This window comes from Phyllostomus hastatus, unplaced genomic scaffold, assembly GCF_019186645.2.
Source record: "Phyllostomus hastatus isolate PE091 unplaced genomic scaffold, TTU_PhHast_1.1 phas_scaffold_501, whole genome shotgun sequence".
Classification (NCBI taxonomy): domain Eukaryota; kingdom Metazoa; phylum Chordata; class Mammalia; order Chiroptera; family Phyllostomidae; genus Phyllostomus; species Phyllostomus hastatus.
The window spans coordinates 3793937-3813280 of NW_025334033.1; the positions used below are offsets into that span (position 1 = coordinate 3793937).

A 19344-nucleotide genomic window follows, 5' to 3' on the forward strand; every position below is an offset into this window, starting at 1 on the left:
TCCTTAAACAAATTACATATTTTGAATTTACAAAACATAGCTCAGTCATTCAGGATAGTTGTAAGCATTTATTACTGTACTGGGATGCAGTGTAAAGCACTAATAAAATAAAAAGGGTTTTTTGTTCCTGCTTTAAATTATTCACATGCATAATGTTTCAATCACTTACACACACATGTGCACATACACACAGGGGTAAGTGTTTCAGATTTTGCTATGTGCATACTTTTTCCACTACTTCTATGCTTCAAAGGTCTGCTCACATTGGTATTTCCATGAGTCTATCTTTAGCAATCCTTCTTGCTTAACTTGCGAGAACCTAAGAAATTGGATAAGTAATATTTTACTCAAAATAATGGTCAAAAGCCTCCAAGTTACAGGCTACCATGCTTTTCCATAAATAAAATTCATGAAGATTCATTTCATTACTTTTCCCTGAATTATGTCCATTAGAACTTCTGTTAGCAACAGCCTATTAACGTTAATGTGTCTGGAGTATCTTTATTTCATGAATGTTTAGCTAGCTATAGAATTCTTTCTAGGCTGATAGTTATTTTTTTATTATCCACCTCACTCTACTATCTCCTCTATTACTACAATTGAGAATTTTACATTCAATCTATTTTCCTCCTTCCACTTTGAGTAGACTTTTTTTTTTCCTTCAGCAAATCTTAAGATCTTCACTCTCTCTTTGCTGCTCTGCAGTTGCTCTGTTCAAAGTCTGTATCCTCACATAGAAATTACATAAAAGTTCCTGAAAGGTAACAACCCAGTTTCTCAGCTATTAAAAACTGTTCACTGTCACTGGTGCCTCAATCTGTTCTGTTGCTTTCTCCTTCAGTTCCCGCAATGCTCTTAGTGTCTGGCATTTGCCAGAACCATAGAGTTTATCCCAATTGTATATCAGCATCCTCTCAATTTTTCTGTCTTCTTGAAAGATGGCATGATATGGTGGAAAGGGCATATTAATTAAGAGCCAGATGGGTCCAATTTCTAGACTCGGTATTCTCCGCTATAAGATAAGGAAGATCTTACCAGGGTTATTTAGACCTTATATGAGATCAAGTATTCAATAACAACTCACTTCTTAGGATATGGTCAGCAGTCAGCTTACTAGTTAATTCACAACTACAAACTTTAATTTCTCTCTGTAAAAATGGTAAGAACTGAGCACCTACTGTGTGTGTGTGTAGGAAGTAACAGTTACTAATACAGAGGCTCTGACCTCTGATGCAGACTAAACCTCAAGGTACTGCAGAGAAGCAGAAAAACGAGCTTTGGCATCAGAATCTGGCATCCCAGCTCTGCCAATTTCTTAACTGCACTATCTTCCACAAATTACTTAATCTCTCTGATCTCAGTTTCTTCCTCCACTAAATAGAAAGCATAATACTGACTTTGCAGGATTGCTATGAGAGCTCTGTATATAAAATATTTAACACTGTGCCTACCTAGTAAAGACAAGTATTCAATAAACTGTAAATATTACCATCATCAACAACAACCCTGGCTTTTATTGCCAGCCTATGGGCCATACTTGGTTGAAATATAACCTAATCTACCTTCATGATGTAAAAGTTGTACATTCTCTTTAGTCTGAAATATTTATAAGTAGCTAGATCAGAACAAAACTGCCTTGATAATAACAACTTAGCTTGGAAGGAAAAAAGAGCTATAGAATGAACACCAATTTATTCACACTGATCATAGGGGAACTAAGTTCAGAAACTGCTCGGCACACACTATCTTAATTAGTGAGAAACAATTCAAAATACAAGTTATACTGACAATGGGGCATCATCTTTGAAAACAAAGGTTTCATACACATGGTCCAAAATAAGCAAATCACAAAAATATGAATCTCAAGAAATTTAGAATTTTTTAACCACTTACAGAAATGCACAGAAAATTTAACTAAAAGTTATATTGTGTTGTCATCTTTAACTTCATCAAAGTAAAGACCTTTAACTCACCTAAACTCCAAGAGCATTATTTTTCTGATGGCAAACCTAAAAATATAAAAATAAATAAAAGCATTTAAATAGAAAATATAAACATGAGTTATTAATGCAAATGTATTTTGGAATCTTGTTTTATTAATGACTCACATATCAGAATAATCATATTTAGATGTGCATTGATGAAAGTTAATTTTGCTTTTCTATTTCTTAGTTTGTATTTTGTTTTAGAGTAGTTTATTTTTAAAAATTGCCTAAGAACAATAACAAGTAGAATCTTACCCTACTTATGTAAGAAACAAAATCAGCACCACAGCATACTGAGATATAATGCAAAGATTCACTGCCAAATGATTTTTTTAAGATTTTTTTAAAATTTATTCACTTTTAGAGAGAGAAGGCGGGGGGAGAGAGAGAGAGAGAGAAACAGAGAAACATCAATGTGCGGTTGCTGGGGGTCATGGCCTGCAACTCAAGCATGTACCCTAACTGGGAATTGAACCTGCAACACTACAGCCAAATGATTTTAATCAAAACACGAATGTTCATTTCACCATGGCCAAGTAGCTCAGTTGGTTAGAGCATCTTCCTCATACACCAAGGTTCCAGGTTTGCTCCCCAGTCAGGACACAGACAAAAATCAATCAATGAATGCATGTGTTGTTGGAAAAACAAATAGAACTCTCTTTATCTCTTTCTTTCTTTCTCTTTCTCTCCCTCTCCTTCCCTCTCTCTCTCTCCCCCTCTCCCCCTCTCTCTCTCCCCTCTCTAAAATCCAAAACTTAAAAAAAAGCAAATGTTCATTAATATTCATAATATTGGACTGAAACTTCCAAATGCTAGCCTGTCTTAATTTCTTAAAAGTGACCAATATTCTTTAATTTAATATTCAAATAGACATATTCTGCTGAAGTCACACCTTTCTATAAGCACAAGAGGCACATGTATACATGTCACAAACACAGAAATAAGACTTTTCACATGCTTTGTAGTCTTACAGTAAGTCTGAAATATTACAAAATTGTGGAGGGATTTCCCAATATCTCTCTTTATTATCTTTTTTAAATAGAAGCATTTCATTTTATACGAATAAACCATGCTGTAGTTACAGGGTATCTACAAATGCAGGTCCAAACATCCGCTTATTTAGTTTTATCGTTTTGTATATTAGAAACAAAGTAGCCAGAATAGAACACTGTCACTGGATAATAGCCTCTAGCTCTAAAAATTAAATGCTTTATGAATTTATAATGTCCTAAGAGACCATTATCCTGTCGAAATTTTATTCCACTGATTTCTAATCTCTTAAATAGTTTTGCTAAGTAAGTAATGTCACAGAATTTTGGTGAGAAAGAAATGAAGGTTTTTGTTGTACAAAAAAGGGCAAAAAGATAGAACACTGCCACGGTCTTGGCTCCTCCAGCCAGCCAGTCCACACTGCTGCTGTGACGCACTCCGGATCTCCAGTTGCAGACATTTCACTTTAACTGCATGTTGGACACCAGAATTCACTCAGTGCCCACTTTGCACATAACTTCAGCCACAAGTAGGACCTCTTGATGAAAGAAAGAAAATCTTGGCTTATGAGATGGACACATCAGCACACTAGTCATACCTCAGCGTTACTGTCAGACACTCAAGGACGGACTCAGTGTCTCCTCAGTACAAAAGAGGTAGAGTGGCCAGTGACTGCAGAAGTGAAAATCAGTCTTGACAGGTCAAGATAAAGCAAAAAGTAAAAAAATAATACTGAAAAAGACTAAATTTCTCATCTAGCAATCTGGTGGTATTCATTAAATTTAGTTTTATGCTTCTGCCAATATCTTTCTGAGACGAAGTGAAGAGCTTAACTAAAGGTTGCATATAAGATACTAAAATGGGTCTAGGGCTAGACACCATGCCAAAAGACACATAAAGATAAGAACAAAAAGTTAAAAGTAACAATGACAAATGTAAGCAATTTAAAGAATTTTGGAATTTTTTTTAAGTCACCAATATTTACTGAAAGCATGCTTTTATGCTTCACTCTGTGTCAAGGGTTTAACATGAATTTCATTAAACCCTCGTACAGTTGGGTAGTTTGTATACAATGAATTAAATCCATTAACTGTACTGTTAACTGGCTCATTAAGTTTGAAGGAAAGTGTGGAGAAGGGCACGAAAAGGGAACTTCTGTTGCTACTGTCACTCTCCCCTGTTCCTTTCTTAGGATACGGCTGTGTGAAAACACAAGGTCTGGAGCTGTGGAAGCTCCCCTGCAACCACACAGGGAAAGCCAAAAAAGCAAAACAAAACAACAACAAAACCTGTTAAAAGGCTGAGCAGCGCCCTGACATTATGAACTTCTGGTCCACCTACTTCCAGATTTATTGTTAAAGAGACAATTAAAAAGTAATAATTGTGAGCAGAAGAAGCCAGCCACAAGATTATATGCTATGTGATTCTATTGATTTAATGTTCAAAAACAAGCAAAACTGAACTATACTGTTCATATTTGCATACTTACATATTAAAATAGTAAATGGAAGGGGTATGCAAGGGTTTCTGGGATGATGACAATTTTTTTTAACCTTGGTGGTGGTTATTAATTATAATAATTTAGAAAGTTATACATTGCTGTTTTGTGCCCTTTTCTGTAACATTTCACAGTAAAGAGGTTTAAACATTTTGAATAAAAATAAATGTAAATACTGGCAAAAGTAAATTGTTCTATAAGTCACCCCTTTTTCCATATAAAAACCACTTGGATGAAACTCATAACAGGACTAATAATCATACCAAACTGTGCTGGTTCAGCTTCTTAAAGGGCAATGAACTTTGTCCTATTTAAGAACAGTGCACTGAATAAGAGTCAGAGACAAGAATTTAATACCTGGCTTTGCCTCTTACTACTAAGAAGCATCTTGGGCTAGTTACTTGACCTCTGTGTACCTCTATTTGTTTCCTCCTCACATCACTAAGATGAAGGTCACAGTGACTACCACAGGGTTGTGATAAGGATAAACAAGCTACTAGGTGCAAGGTGCCTAGAACAGAATCTGGTAGATAAAAAGCACTCAAGAAGTACAATTATTTTTAATACTGTAAAATCAAAAAATATATTAAGACAAGCTTGCCAAATTTGATAATGAGAAGGATGGCAAATCAATCAATTGTATAATATACCACATGTTAGAGGGGTCATTAGGCAATGTGATATTTTAAGGTCTAATTCTGTGATCCTAAAAATGATCATTTGGACCACAAGAATGTTAAGAACTGACTGATTTAATTCCCAGATGCCTCCTAGGGACATAGGGTTGATGTTCTAAAAATTTAGAGTTAAGTATTACAAAAACCTTAATTTATAATATTAAGAATGCCTTATGGCTATAAGCTGCCTATTTTGATAGCTAGAAACAAATTAATAAATCTAACATCTAGCCATTCCCCAATAATGAAGATGCTATGAGCACATAACATAGCCACAAGGCATTGGTCTAAAAAATAATCATTTAAAATTTTAAATATCCACGACAGTTTGTAGATATAAACAGTTTGTATTTATACAGTTTGTGTTATAAAGGTACATTTAATTTTTTGAACTTTGAGACTTGAGGGTAGAATACAATCATTTCACTTTTATTCAAATATTTAAAAATGGTACAAAATGAGAATGTGGCTGTTAAAGTACTCTGATAAATCTAAGTGAGACCAGCTAATGATGGGTACTTTCAGCAATTTAGAAATAATGCAGCTGAGTGTACATAATGTAAAAATCACTGGCAGCTTCTCATTATACAAAAATTATCTTTGAGGAACAAAGGTTCAAATAAAACAAAAAACACAAGCAATTACTATCCACTGGATTGAAAGCCTGTTCCGAAAAGAGGCAGAGAACTAGTTCTGAAGTTCAGGACAATTTTCAGACTGGTAAATCCATCGTGTATAAGAAAAAAGGATCCTAGAATTTATCTACCTGCTCATCTTTAGTTAAGTTTCCTCAGGCAATTTCATCCATAGTTACCCTCAGACCAACAAGTCATATGTTATACATGGAGTCTGTCCAGAAAAAGTGCAGCCATTGCTAATATGAGAATAGTTTGCTTGACATCGATGTAACCTGGCAGCCAAGGAGAGTGGACTGGAATGAGCATGCGTGAACAATGACGACTTCACGGTACTAGTCAGTGGTGGCAGTAGACAGCGACGAGTGAGCATGTGCATTGTGTGTCCCTTGCATTCAAAATGACTGGGCAAGTGGAGCAACAAATCTGCATCAAATTTTGCATTAAGCTTGAACATTCCTCTGCAGAAACTACTCGGATGGTTCAGAAGGCTTTCAGAGATGATGCAATGAATGATTGGCAGCTTCATTATAACATGCCTGCTCATGCATCATGTCTTGTGCAGTTTTTTGGTGAAACATCAAATCATCCAGGTGATTCAGTCCCCCGACAGCCTAGGTTTGGTGCCCTGTGATTCCTGGCTTTTCCCAAAACCAAAATCACCTTTGAAAGGGAAGAGATTTCAGACCATTGATAAGACTCAGGAAAATACAAGGGGGCAGCTGATGGCAGTTGGGAGAACTCTGTGAGGTCCCAAAATGCCTACTTTGAGGAGACTGAGATGGCACTGTCCTATGAACAGTTTTCTTCTATCTTGTATTGTTTTCAACAGATGTCTTTATTTTTCATATTACGTAGATGGACACCTCCTGGACAGACCTCCCATATCTGCTCAAATGTCATAGCTTCAGAAGATTTTTGCCTAATCATTCAACCCAAAGGGCAGCCTCTGTCACTAAATTCTAACCATACTTTATTTTAATTCATAGCATTGACTACTTGTTGATATTACATATCTATGTATTTTTTGTGTCTAGACAACTATTAGAAGATACTCTCCTTAAGTTGAGACTTTGCCATATTCATTGTCGTATCTTTAACACTGAAAAGGAGACTGAAGTATTGGAAGTCCTAGCAACGGTGAACAGACAGGAAAAAGAAATAAAAGGCATCCAAATTGGAAAGGAGGAAAGAAAACTGTCGCTGCTTGCAGATGACATGATAGTGTACATAGAAAACCCTACAGACTCCACCAGAAAACTACTTGACCTATAAGTGAATTGGCAAAATAGTGGGATACAAAGTCAATATTCAGGAATCAAAGGCATTTTTGTATACTAACAATGAAATATCAGAAACAGAAATCAGGAAAAAAAATCCCATTTGCTATAGCAACAAGAAAGATAAAGTACCTAGGAATAAACCTAACCAAGGAAGTAAAAGACCTGTATACAGAAAACTATACAACACTGAAGAAAGAAATTAAGGAGGAAACAAATAAATGGAAGCATATATACCATGTTCATGGATTAGAAGAATAAACATCATCAAAATGTACATACTACCCACAGCAATCTGTAAATTCAACACAATCTCTATTAAAATACCAATGACATATTTCACAGAATAGAACAAACATTTCAAAAATCTATATGGAACCATAAATGACTCTGAATAGCCACAGCAATTCTGAGAAAGAAGAACAAAGTAGGAGGGATCACAATACCTGGCATCAAACTACATTATAAGTCATGGTAATCAAAACTGTCAGCTGCTGGAATAAGAACAGACACATAGATTGATGGAACAGAATAGAAAGCCCAGAAATAAACCCAAGTCTCTACGGTCAATTAATATTCAACAAAGGGGGCAGAAGCATAAAAGGGAGTCAAAATAGCCTCTTCAACAAATGGGGTTGGGAGATCTGGACAGCTACATGCAAAAAAAATGAAACTTGACCACCAGCTTACACCATACTCAAAAATAAACTCAAGATGGATAAAAGACTTAAATATAAGTCACAACACCATAAAAGTCCTAGAGGAGAACATAGGTAGGAAAATCTCAGATATTCCATGCAACAATATTCTCACCAATTTGTCCCCTGAGTGAGGGACATAAAAAGGAAAGAATAAACAAATGGAACTTCATCAAAATAAAAAGCTTCTGCACAGCTAAAGAAAACATCAGCAAAATGAAAAGGGAACCAACTGTATGAGAAAATATATTTGCAGTGATACCTCGGACAAGGGTTTGATCTCCATAATATACAAAGAACTCACAGGACTCCTTTCCAGGAAGACAAACAATCCAATTAAAAAATGGGCAAAGGACCTGAACAGATACTTCTCCAAGGAGGACACACAGAGGTCCCAGAGACATATGCATCACTAGCCATCAGAGAGGTGCAAATTAAAACCGCAATGAGATACCACTTCACACTAGTCAGAACAGCCATCATAACCAAATCAACAAACAACAAGTGCTGGTGTGTGTACAACCTACTACACTGTTGGTGGGAATGCAGACTGGTGCTGCCACTGTGGAAAACTGTATGAAATTTCCTCAGAAAATTCAAAATGAAACTGCCTTTTGACCTGGCAATTCCACTGCTGGAATCCTAAGAATCCTGAGAATCCTGAAACACCAATCCAAAAGAACCTATGCACCCCAATGTTCATAGCAGCACAATTTACAATAGCCAAGTATTGGAAACAACCTAAGTGCCCATCAGCAAACGAGTGGATCAAAAACTACAGAACATTTATGCAATGGAATACTACACAGCACAAAGCAAGAAGGCAGGCACTCCTACCCTTTGTGACAGCATGGATGGATCTGGAAAGCATTATGCTAAGTGAAACAAGCCAGGTGGTGAAAGACAAATACTATATGATCTCACCTGTAAGTGGAACCTACACAAGACAAACAAGGGAGCAAAATATAGCCAGAGACACTGAAACAAAGAACAAACTGACAGTAACGAGAAAAGAGTGGGGAGTGGACAACAGGGTGGGTGGGGAGGGGAAGGGTCATCAAGGAACATGTAGAAAGGACACATGGACAAAGCCAAAGGTGGGTAGGCTTGAGAGTGGGATGGTGAGGATGAGTACAGCGGGGGATGGGGGGGGGCGGCGCAGTGGTGGTAGGGGGAAAATGGAGACAACTATACTTGAACAACAATAAAAAAAATTCAGTTTTACTGGGAAAAAACCAGAGTTAATGTAAAAGTTAAAAGAAAAGGAGGCTCATACAAAGTGAGCTCAACCCAGTCATCTTCTGCACTTTACGCCTGGATACCTAGCTGCTTATTATACATCTCAACCTGCATGGCTTGTTAGTACCAAAAATTCAACATTTCCAAAAGTGTATCTACAACCAATCCCATCTGAACAACAATAACAAAAGTTGGTAATAGCACCAATAATCACCCAGCAACCTCAGCCCAAAACTTTGGAGTCATAACTGGTCCCTCCCTTTTCCTCACCCACCACATCCAACCACCTACCATCTCTCCACTTCTCTCTCAAACTGGCAACTCCTCTCCATCCCAACTTTCTACACTCATCCAAGCCATCATTATCTTGAACCTAACTACTATAATATTCACCTAATTAACTTCTTGCTTCTTGCTCTCTCCAAATTCTCTTCTAAAAATATTACCATTGTGCTTACACCTCTTCACTAGTTTCCCCTTTCTCTTCACTTAAAAAAAAAAAAAATTAGGTAACATGGTCTTCGGCCCTGCCTACTTCTCCTACAGGCTTGCCAAACAATGGTTACAACGAAACAACTAGTCTCTTATTTTGATATTGCCATGGTTTTGCCTTTACTATATTTAGCAAAATTTACCTTGTAAGACTCAAACACATAATAAATATCAAATCTGAGATTTTATAAAAGTTCTGTGACATTCATAATATAAGTCATTTTATTTCATTTTTAGTCAGTTAGCCTTTTAAAATAATTACTGGGCATACATGTCTGTAGGTGCAGATACAGAACTATACCCAAGATACTTTGGGGTTTTTATTGAGGCTGTTTGTTTTTGGCATGATGCCAAATGGTATATAGACTACAAACTCTTTCTTGTTTAAAAAAATATGGAGTGCAGTGGACTGGAATACACACACACACACACACACACACACACACACACACACAAATAAACTGAAGGCTAAGGATGGGAAAGAAGTTTTATTGAAACTTACCTCATTCTGTATATTGTACAAACTAATTTTTATTTTTCATTATATATAAATGCACTTATTATTTTGTATTCAGCTATTATATATGTTTTACCTTTAAAATTTTTAAAAATGATTCATCAAATGGCTTAAAAATTAATTGAATTGAAATTTTAAAATTTCTGTATTTACTCTGTCACATTCTTTCAAAAATAAAATAAACCGTTATGGCTCTTCAGCAGCTAGCTTAAATTTTTTCTAGTCACAATTTTGCTGATGACCAAACCAGAAAAGAAAAAAAACATCTAAGTTATGAACACATTTAGTTAAGAAGTTGTGATAAGATCCAAGTTAGTACAATCTAATCCCTATATATATAAAATTAAAGTCATTCCTACCTTGATTTGACAATTTCTTTCTCATATATATCTTCAATGACCTGGTATTAAAAATAAAAAAAATGTTAACTATCTCAAAAAACTTTTTTCAGACCCTAGTTTTCAGTTACCGAGATTACACAAAGTAATTTGGTTTAAGAAAGCTATTAATATTACTACCACTGAAATAATGCTTGAGATTTTCCATAATCCCATTACATTCCTCAAAATGTGAAATAAAGAAAACAAAATAGCAGAAAAACATAAATAAGAAAATATATCTACATAAGAGTCCTAGAAACAATCATTAAAAGGATGTGTTCGAACCTAGATGTCCTTTGATGGATGACTGAATTTTAAAAAATGTGGTACATATATATGATGAAATACTACTTAGTGATAAGAAGAGATAAAATATTTCCATTTGGGACAATATGGCTTAATTTGAGAGTATCATGCTAAGCTAAATAAGTCAGATAGATAAGGACAAGAACCATATGATTTCATTTACCTGTGGGATATAAAACAGAAACCAACAAGCAAAAAAATTCATAGATACAGACAACAGTATAATGGTTACCAGAGGGGAAGGGGAGTGGGGGGAGGACAAAGGGGGTAAAGGGGGTTGAATACTTGGTGATGGAAGGAGACTAGGCTTTGGGTGTTCAGCACAGAGCAGTATACAGGTCACGTATTACAGAACTATACACTTGAAACTTACATAATTGTATTAATGAATGTGACCCCAATGAACTTAATTTAAAAAGGAGGCATTTGTATTATTTCTAGGGAAAATAAAAGTTCCTAAGATCAGGTTATTTAAAAAAACTTAATTTTAAGTATTATCACACTCCATCTAAGAGTTACAACAATGTGCTTTCAAAAGCCAGAAAGAAAGTAAATTAAAAGTATAAAGATATAATAGAAGCAAATGTTAATTTGTTACAGTTTTCCAAATATATACAAGAGAGCATCAGAATTTCCATTCATTTAGGTTAGGGTGGGGAGGATGATATAATTACTGAGTTGGCCAAAAAGTTCGTTTAGTTTTTTCTGTAAACAAGACACATTTCTCATTTTCACCAGTAACTTTATTGATTTGTTTATTTTGAGTATGTCAACTATCTCCCATGTGATATAATGTTGATTGTTCTCAATTAATATCTCCATTTGATCATTGTCAACTTCAACTGGTCTATCTGACTGTGGAGCATTGTCCAGTGAGACTCTCCAGCATGAAACTTCACAAACCACTTTTGACAGGTTCCATCAATCACAGCACCTTCTCCATACACTGTACAAATTGTTTTTTGTGTTTCAGTTATGTTTTTACCTTTCTTGAAATAAACCATAATATGCTGGAAATGTTGCTTATTTTCTTCCATCTTCAATATTAAAATGGCTACACAAAAAAATCACTGATTTTGATGTTTTTTTAAAAAATATACACTGATATGACAGCTGTCACAATACAATCTTACAAAATAGTTTCAAATGCAGTTAAAGGCAACTAAGCCCTACTAGGGCCATCGAAAAGGAAAAAAACAAATGAACTTTTTGGCCAACCCAATACTTAAGAATTTAGGCTTTGGAGTTGGAAGCCTGGTTCCCAATCTAGAAAAGAATTTAATAATACAAAGTACCCCATGGGATTGCTATAAATAAGATAACACATGTAAAAAATTTAGTATAAGTCCTGGCATATGGTGAGCCTTTAGTAGGTATCAGCAGAAGTAACAGTACTAGTGATAATAGAAAAAAAAACCAATATGCTACTATAAAATTATGAAGTGCTTTAACATGGTACAATTTTATTTTATGGTAACTATAATGCCTTTTAACTGCTGAAAGTATATTTGTTAAATAAATGTGAGTGTTAGAGGAAGACAATTAGGTAAACAAATCTTGTTCAATTTATGAAATATTTTGTTATTGCATTTTATCAAAATTCAAAATTCAAATAATAAAATGAAGGACATAATCTTCCTTCAATACCAATAGTACAGTTCTTCTAAACAGGCATATATAGGTTCATCTAGAATTTCTGTGTTAACAAAAACAATCTGGATAGAAACTCAATTTCTAGAAAGCTTAATATAATTAGGTTCAATTCAATCTAGCAATGTCATCAAGATATTTTTTGTTATTAATGAAAAATGTTCCTAGAAATCCCCAAACCCAAGATATACAAGCATAACATTTATATAAACAGCATATAATAAGAGAAAACAACCCTGCTAATAATTAAGATTATGTATGCCATGTTTAATAATATCCTCCTGAGGAATAAAATGGAATTGCTAGCAAAACAAAATATATTTATAAACAAAACATTTAAGCTCAATGTAAGAAATTTTGGGTTAAGTCAGTGTAAGGGTTCCCTAAACACCACCATTCACTTTATAGTGGCAAAGCTTAAGGCAGGTCTCGACTGCTTGTGAAATGGCATGCAGCATGTCCAACCCCATTTCATTTAGAGACCTCTTCTTTAGGAACTTATTTCAATGAGAATTAATTCTACATTGAAGAACTTCTTCCTTTCATTCATTCGAAATTGCATCAAAGGCGCCATAAATCCATTCCTCTATCGACTACTGCTGACCCTTAGTCATCTAACCCCCTACATTAAACAACGCCCACTTCTTCGATCATTACTAAAGATTGTTATCAAAGTTCATCAACTAAATATGAAAAAGAAAATAACAGATTCCATTCTAAATAAACTGTCAAAAATTGTAGAAAAATTTCTCTATATTTATCAAAATTTACTATATTTACATTGTCTTTTATAATAATAATAAATTAAAAACAACCTTACACAGGAAAATCCACTCACATTTTAAAAGCTTAAAAGAAATTTAACATTATAATAGTAGAGGTCATCCCTGAGTAGTTATTTTTCTTTATGTCTACCTTCCATTCTTTCCAAATTTTCTAACATTAATACTTATTAGTTTGATAATCAGAAACTGTAGTTTTAACTTTTAAAAACATTCTGAATGCTTTGGTTGAATTAGCTCTTAAAAAGAGATACAAAGAGCATACCTATTCAAAAAGGATGTTGCAAAGCAAATATACTTACCTTTATATCAAAAGGTGATTTTTTCTTGATATGGGGAGCCCAGTATTTACATGCTAACTGCAAAAGAAAAGAGTGTTAACAGTAAGTAACAGAGTCATGCCACTGTAGAGCTGAAAGACTGAGATTATTCAGTGACAACTGTTTCTTAACAGAGCACTACTGACGCTGGGGACCAGAGTACTTCTACCTTCTCAGAAAATTCTCTGGGCTTGCACTTCAGTTGACACCCTTTGCCACAACCCACTGAATGCCACTAACGCCCTGCACTGCAACCTGCCACTGTGATTTTAAAAACCTAACATACTTTTTAACCATCCACAGAGAAACAACAGAGCAAAGTTGAAGACCATGGCCAAATACCTTTGGCACGGAGATAAAGAAAGCCAGGTCCGGAAAGATTAGGGGAGCTGCCCAAGATTACAATTAGTTAACGGTTGAACCAGTACTAAAAACCAGAATCAAAATCTTTGGGAATGTTAATTTGTAAAATAAATCTTTAAGTGAGCAGTACACACTCATACACACCTAAACAAAACCTTAAAAAACTGTAGTCTCTCAGTGGATCATTACAGAAAATAAGAGTTGGTAGGTATAAAAAAGGTTAATTTGAGTGTGTTATATTAGAGGCACTCAAATAATAGCTGATGAATGGACGAATGAAGTAAAATCTGAAATGTTACCTCTTTTATGAGGCTTTCTATGAGCCTTTCTACCCTACCTGATGGCCATCTATTGATTCTCCCTCTTTAATCATTTGATTGCTTATCTAACTTTCCTGCCCACCTAATGTGTTCTCTGCTACTATAGCTGCAGACACATGGCAGTCAGCACTCACGAAGAGCCTCGCCAGCAGTGAGGACACTGGACCTGAGGAAGTCTCAAGAACATTACAGTAATGGCCCACTCATATGACACTTGCCCAAATCATCAATCACCCTCTAACCAAAAAGAAAATACTTCACCCCCAATTATTCTGTGGTATCCTCACTTCCTCACTCTGCTCCCTATAGGCACCATACCATTAAGAGAACTGAATTTGATCTATTTCCTTGGATTCAGGGACCTCCAAATAAATATTCAAATCCTATCTTCTGATCCACACTGCTTACTGTACATCTCTACTTCATTAAAGATCTAGCAAACATTTATTAAGCATCTATCGTGTCTCTTTTTTCGGAGTTTCTCCTTTCTCTTGGGGTCTAGCCTGCGACTTTTCAGACACCTCTCCCTCCAGGAATACACTGCCCTCTTTCACACTCTAGTCTCATGTAAGGAAGAAACTCTCCATTCTCCACTCAGTGCAGCAATGACAGCACAAATTGTTCAAAACAAATCTGACTGAAAGACAAAAAGGAAAAACACAGTAGCATAAAAAAATAGGTCAAAGCTCAGATCCGTAATCTTAAAACTAAGATTTACACCTACATTTCATTCATTCAATAATACTTAAAAAGCATCTTCCCTGGTGAGGTGTGCCTGAGGGAGGGGGAGGGGAGAGGGAGGAGGAAAAGGAATAGGACTGCCTGAGGTCCTCTCTACCAAGAAAACCCATTTCCCCACCTTCCTATTTATGTTTTGAAGTCCATCTCAAATGGCACTTTCTCAATAAGAAAATTCTTTCTGGAAATTCTTTCCTTAGACAAATTGTAATCATTTTAAACTTTGTTCTCAAAGCACTCCCCTCACATCGTTATTCTAGCCTGTATCATACTGAACTATGGTGAGTTCTTTCCGTCTCTTCAAGTCTCCATTCACACACTGCATACTCCCTGGGGACAAGGACCACATCTGATTCACCTTTGCAGCCTAAGGAGCCCAAGACAGTTATCTGTCAAATATTAAACATTAATGTTTCTATCATGGCCAAAGATTTCTGAGAATGTTTATTCCTTTTACTATATCCTATGTCCCGGTACATTTATTCATTAATTCACTCACTCTTTCAGCAAAATACTTATGCATCACACAGTATGCCCTAACACCATGCTGCGTGCTGGCACTACAAGAAGAATAAAAGACACAATCCCTACCCTCAGCTCTGACAATTGAAACAGAATACAAGAACTATCTCACATTTAAAAACAACATTATGTAGCACATCCCAGTCAGTCCTACAGTTTTAAATACCATCTTGGGTGGTTAACTTCCACATTTATATTCAAACCCAGATCTTGCCAACGTGCTCTAGACTCACTTATTCAACAGCCTTCTCAACATTTTCAATTGAATGTCTACAGGCACCTCGTACATAACATGGACAAAAAAGAAGTCTTGACATTCCCACTAAACCATCCCTTTTCCCAGTCTTCCCTATCACGGTAAATGTCCAAATTATTCACCCAATTGTTCAAACTATGTTCAGTGTGTCTCACTCTCCAACCCTCCAGTTACTCATCATCAAATCCTACTGCCTCTAGTTTCACAGTGTATCAGTCAGCTTCAGTCTTTAACACAGAGGCCATCACCTCTTACCTGGACTAAAGGGTGACCCTACTACTACTACTTTTGCTCTCCTACCCTCATTCAATTTCAGCACATTAGCCACAGTGATCTTTCTTATCTTCCTAATTTTTTCCACTAGATTGCAATTAAAAGTTACTATATTTATAATAAAATCCAAACTTCAAACCTCAGCCTCCAAAACTGAATGTGACTCTGGCCCCTACACATTTGCTCTGTGCCTTCATCTCACACCATTCATTCTCCCTCTCACTTCCTTTCTTCGCTATCCTGGCTTTCTGGACCTTCACATGGGAAGACCCATGTGCACCTGCCATTCCCTGGATTTTTTTCTGCTCTTCCCAAAACTGGTTGTCTCTTGTTTGTTTGTTTCCATTCAGGTCTTAGCTCAAAGGTGACTTCAGAAAGGTGACTTCCTGACTGCTTTTTATTAGACATCACCCCAGTCCCTGTCACAACACCTTGTTCCAGTTCCCTGACAGGACTTATCGCTGTCTAAAACTACACTGTTTGTTTGGCTGGCTCATTCCTCTGAAATACACGCTCCATGAGAAAAGGAAACTAATAAATGACTTTCACCACAAAAATGCAAGAATATGGAAAATGGAAGATCTAATCTAATCTAAATTGTCGAAAGAGCCTCTCCAAAGTAATGAAGATGAAAGATAGTGAATTAAAGTAATAGAGGGGCTGCAGATGTGGATTTCAAGCACCGGTAACAATGCTGAAAGGCCCGGAAGTTAAAGATAGCAAAGTACATTCAAATAAATGCTGTTCAGTGTGGCTAAAGCACAGAGTTAGACAGAGAGAGGAAAGTGAATATAAACTCTTGCTGGATCACACAACGCTCTGGAGGATTCGGGTCATTATCCTAAGGGCACTGAATTGCATTTGTGTCAAATCACTCTGACAGCAATATGAAGAATGGGCTGGAGGATGACAAGAGGAAAGAAGGCAAGTTAGGATGTCTAGGTACAGGCAGCAGTCAAGGACAACCTGGCTTGGAGTAGAGAGGTGTAGCGAAGCAGACAGATTTAAGAGATTATTAAGAATGTAGTAGTTGTGTGGGGTTAAAGGAAAAGAAAGAGTCAAATGATTACAAGGCTTCTGCCCCGGCCAATTCTCTGAGACAGGGACTAGGAAGCAGGTGGGTTAACAAACTTCTGCATTGAGATCTCTGCAATCTCATCCAATACCCAAAGCAACAATTAAGAATTAGGAATGTTGCCCGGAGCTATAAAATTGTGTTTCCCTATTCAAAGTCAACCGCGCGGTTCATGAAGCAGTAATGTAAATAGGTTCTAAATAAAGGTTCTCAAACTACGGAACTGCTCTCTTCACAGACGCGCAAGTTCTCATCACTCTACTCAGAAACCTAGGTTACCCTACGGCTCAGAAAAAAAGCCTATTCTTTTCTCAACCATCAGTTCAGCATCACCTCTGCTACGAAACATTCTTGCCAGTCTAAGGTAGACGGGGGTGAAGCCGTCTCTCCCATGACAGACTCTAATACAGCAAGCTCGCACACTGGCTTTCTCTTTAGGTCTGCCTTCCATGGAACGTGAACTCCTCCTCGGAGCAGGAAGGCCCCCTCCCCGTGACAGCACCTGGCACATCCTCATCCCTCATACACACCAGACTCGCCCTATCGCACCTGGGTCACGAACTCCGCGTTGATCTGGGACACCGTGGGGGCCACGATTTTCTTTGGCTGCGCAGGAGCCGCCATGGCAGCACTCTCCCTCTGCTCCAGGGTTGTAAATAGGGCCTCTTCCAGCAACGGTGAATGCGATGCACTTTCCCAGAGAGGTGGCTGTGGCCGCCTAACCCCACAAAGCAAGTGCCCTCCGGCCCGGATCTTCTCAGCTCCCCCAGTCCCGCAAGGTACAAGTCCAGGAGCCGTACATTCCCCCGGAAGCCGAGTGGAATAAAGCCGGAAGCCTGCGAAGCGTTGTGCTGAGCTAGAGAGGCGACGGCGTCCGCCTCCTCAGCATGCTCCCTCTAGCGGGAGACTCAGAGAAGACACCCACCACGCCGGACTGAGTCTCAGTGAGGAGTCAAGTAGATGGTGCTAGGTTGGGTTTCTCTAGGTGCGGTGGCGGCGCGGCCCGCGGCGGGCCCCGGGCGGGGTTGGAGGGGTTTAAAGGTTCTTGCAACCCTGAAAAAAACAGACCGGGAATGCGGGGCTTGGTTTTAACTGTTTTTAACAGATTCATGGATATTTAAGTGGACATATAATGAACTGCACATGCTTAGAATAAAATTTGATCCGTTTTCATCTGGGAAAACATCACCAAAATAATGATAATAAGCAGTTGTATGGATTACTTTACTTTATATAGATTTTTGTATAGATGAAACAATATAGTAGGTACTGTTTTTCTTCTTTTTTCACTCAGCATAATGATTTGAGATTCATCCATGTGCATGCATGTGTTAGTAGTTTATTCCTTTTTATTGCTGAGTATCCTATTTAACAAACATACCACAGTTTGTTAAACTACTCACAGTGGATAAACATTTGGATTGGTTCCAGTTTTTGACTATTATAAATAAAGCTGCTATGAGCATTTGTGAATATATGTCTTAATATAAATATACATTTTCCTTTCTCTTAAGTAAATACCTAAGAATGAAATGACTGGAGCATTTGGTAGGTGTATGTTTGACTTTTAAAGAAACTGCTAGTTTTCCAAAGTAGTTGAGTCATTTTACATTCACACCAGTAACAGATGAGAGTTCCAGTTACTCCTCTTCCTCACCAATACTTAATATGTCAGTCTTTTACATGATGGCCATCTTACTAGTAATGTACTATATCTCATTGTGGCTTTAATTTGTATTTTCCTAGTAACTAATGATGTTGAGAATCTACTTATGTGCTTATTTGCCACCCATATTGCTCTTTGGGAAAACCCTTCTTTAGATTTTTTGCCCATTTTTACACTGGATTGCTTGTTTGTTTGATTTTTATTATTGAGTTTGAATACACACCTGTACTCTTCTCAAGTCCACACATAAATTAAACATGTATCTCTGGTAAAGTTTCCCTGGATAAATACAGGCAAGAAACTGGTAACACTGCCTCTAGGGTGGAGGGACTGGAGAAGGGGAAGACAGGAGTGAGGAAAGACTTATTTTACATTTACAGCATTTTTAACTTTTGAGTTTTGTAACATTTATAATCTGTTTGAAAGTAAGAAGCTGTGAAAGGAAAAAATGTGTAGATATGGAAATTAATTGTGGAGTCCTTTTTCTTGCTACATGCTATTATGTAAAGTCTGATAGAGCTAGAAATGAAAATTTGCATGATCACTATTTTACATGCAACAGATTTTGAATATATAATAAAATCTATTGACATTTTATTTACAAATATATCTATAATACAAGGGAGAGGTAAAATAAGATTTTATGAATAGCTTTTGTGATGAGTTTGGAAGTAGACAACAT

At 36.7% G+C, this 19344-nt stretch overlaps 1 protein-coding gene across 1 annotated transcript in view; it reads right to left on the minus strand.

Annotated features, from left to right (window-relative positions):
* AQR (aquarius intron-binding spliceosomal factor) overlaps window positions 1–17798 on the minus strand; it is a 94153-nt gene extending 76355 nt beyond the window's left edge. The window contains exons 1-4 of the mRNA XM_045821980.1: window positions 17546–17798; window positions 13432–13488; window positions 10371–10411; window positions 1974–2009 (exon numbers count right to left, since the gene is read on the minus strand). Coding sequence (XP_045677936.1) covers window positions 1974–2009; window positions 10371–10411; window positions 13432–13488; window positions 17546–17620 — 209 coding nt within the window. The 5' untranslated portion in view covers window positions 17621–17798. The remainder of the gene's footprint in view (window positions 1–1973; window positions 2010–10370; window positions 10412–13431; window positions 13489–17545) is intronic.
* Between the last annotated feature and the right edge of the window lie 1546 nt (window positions 17799–19344).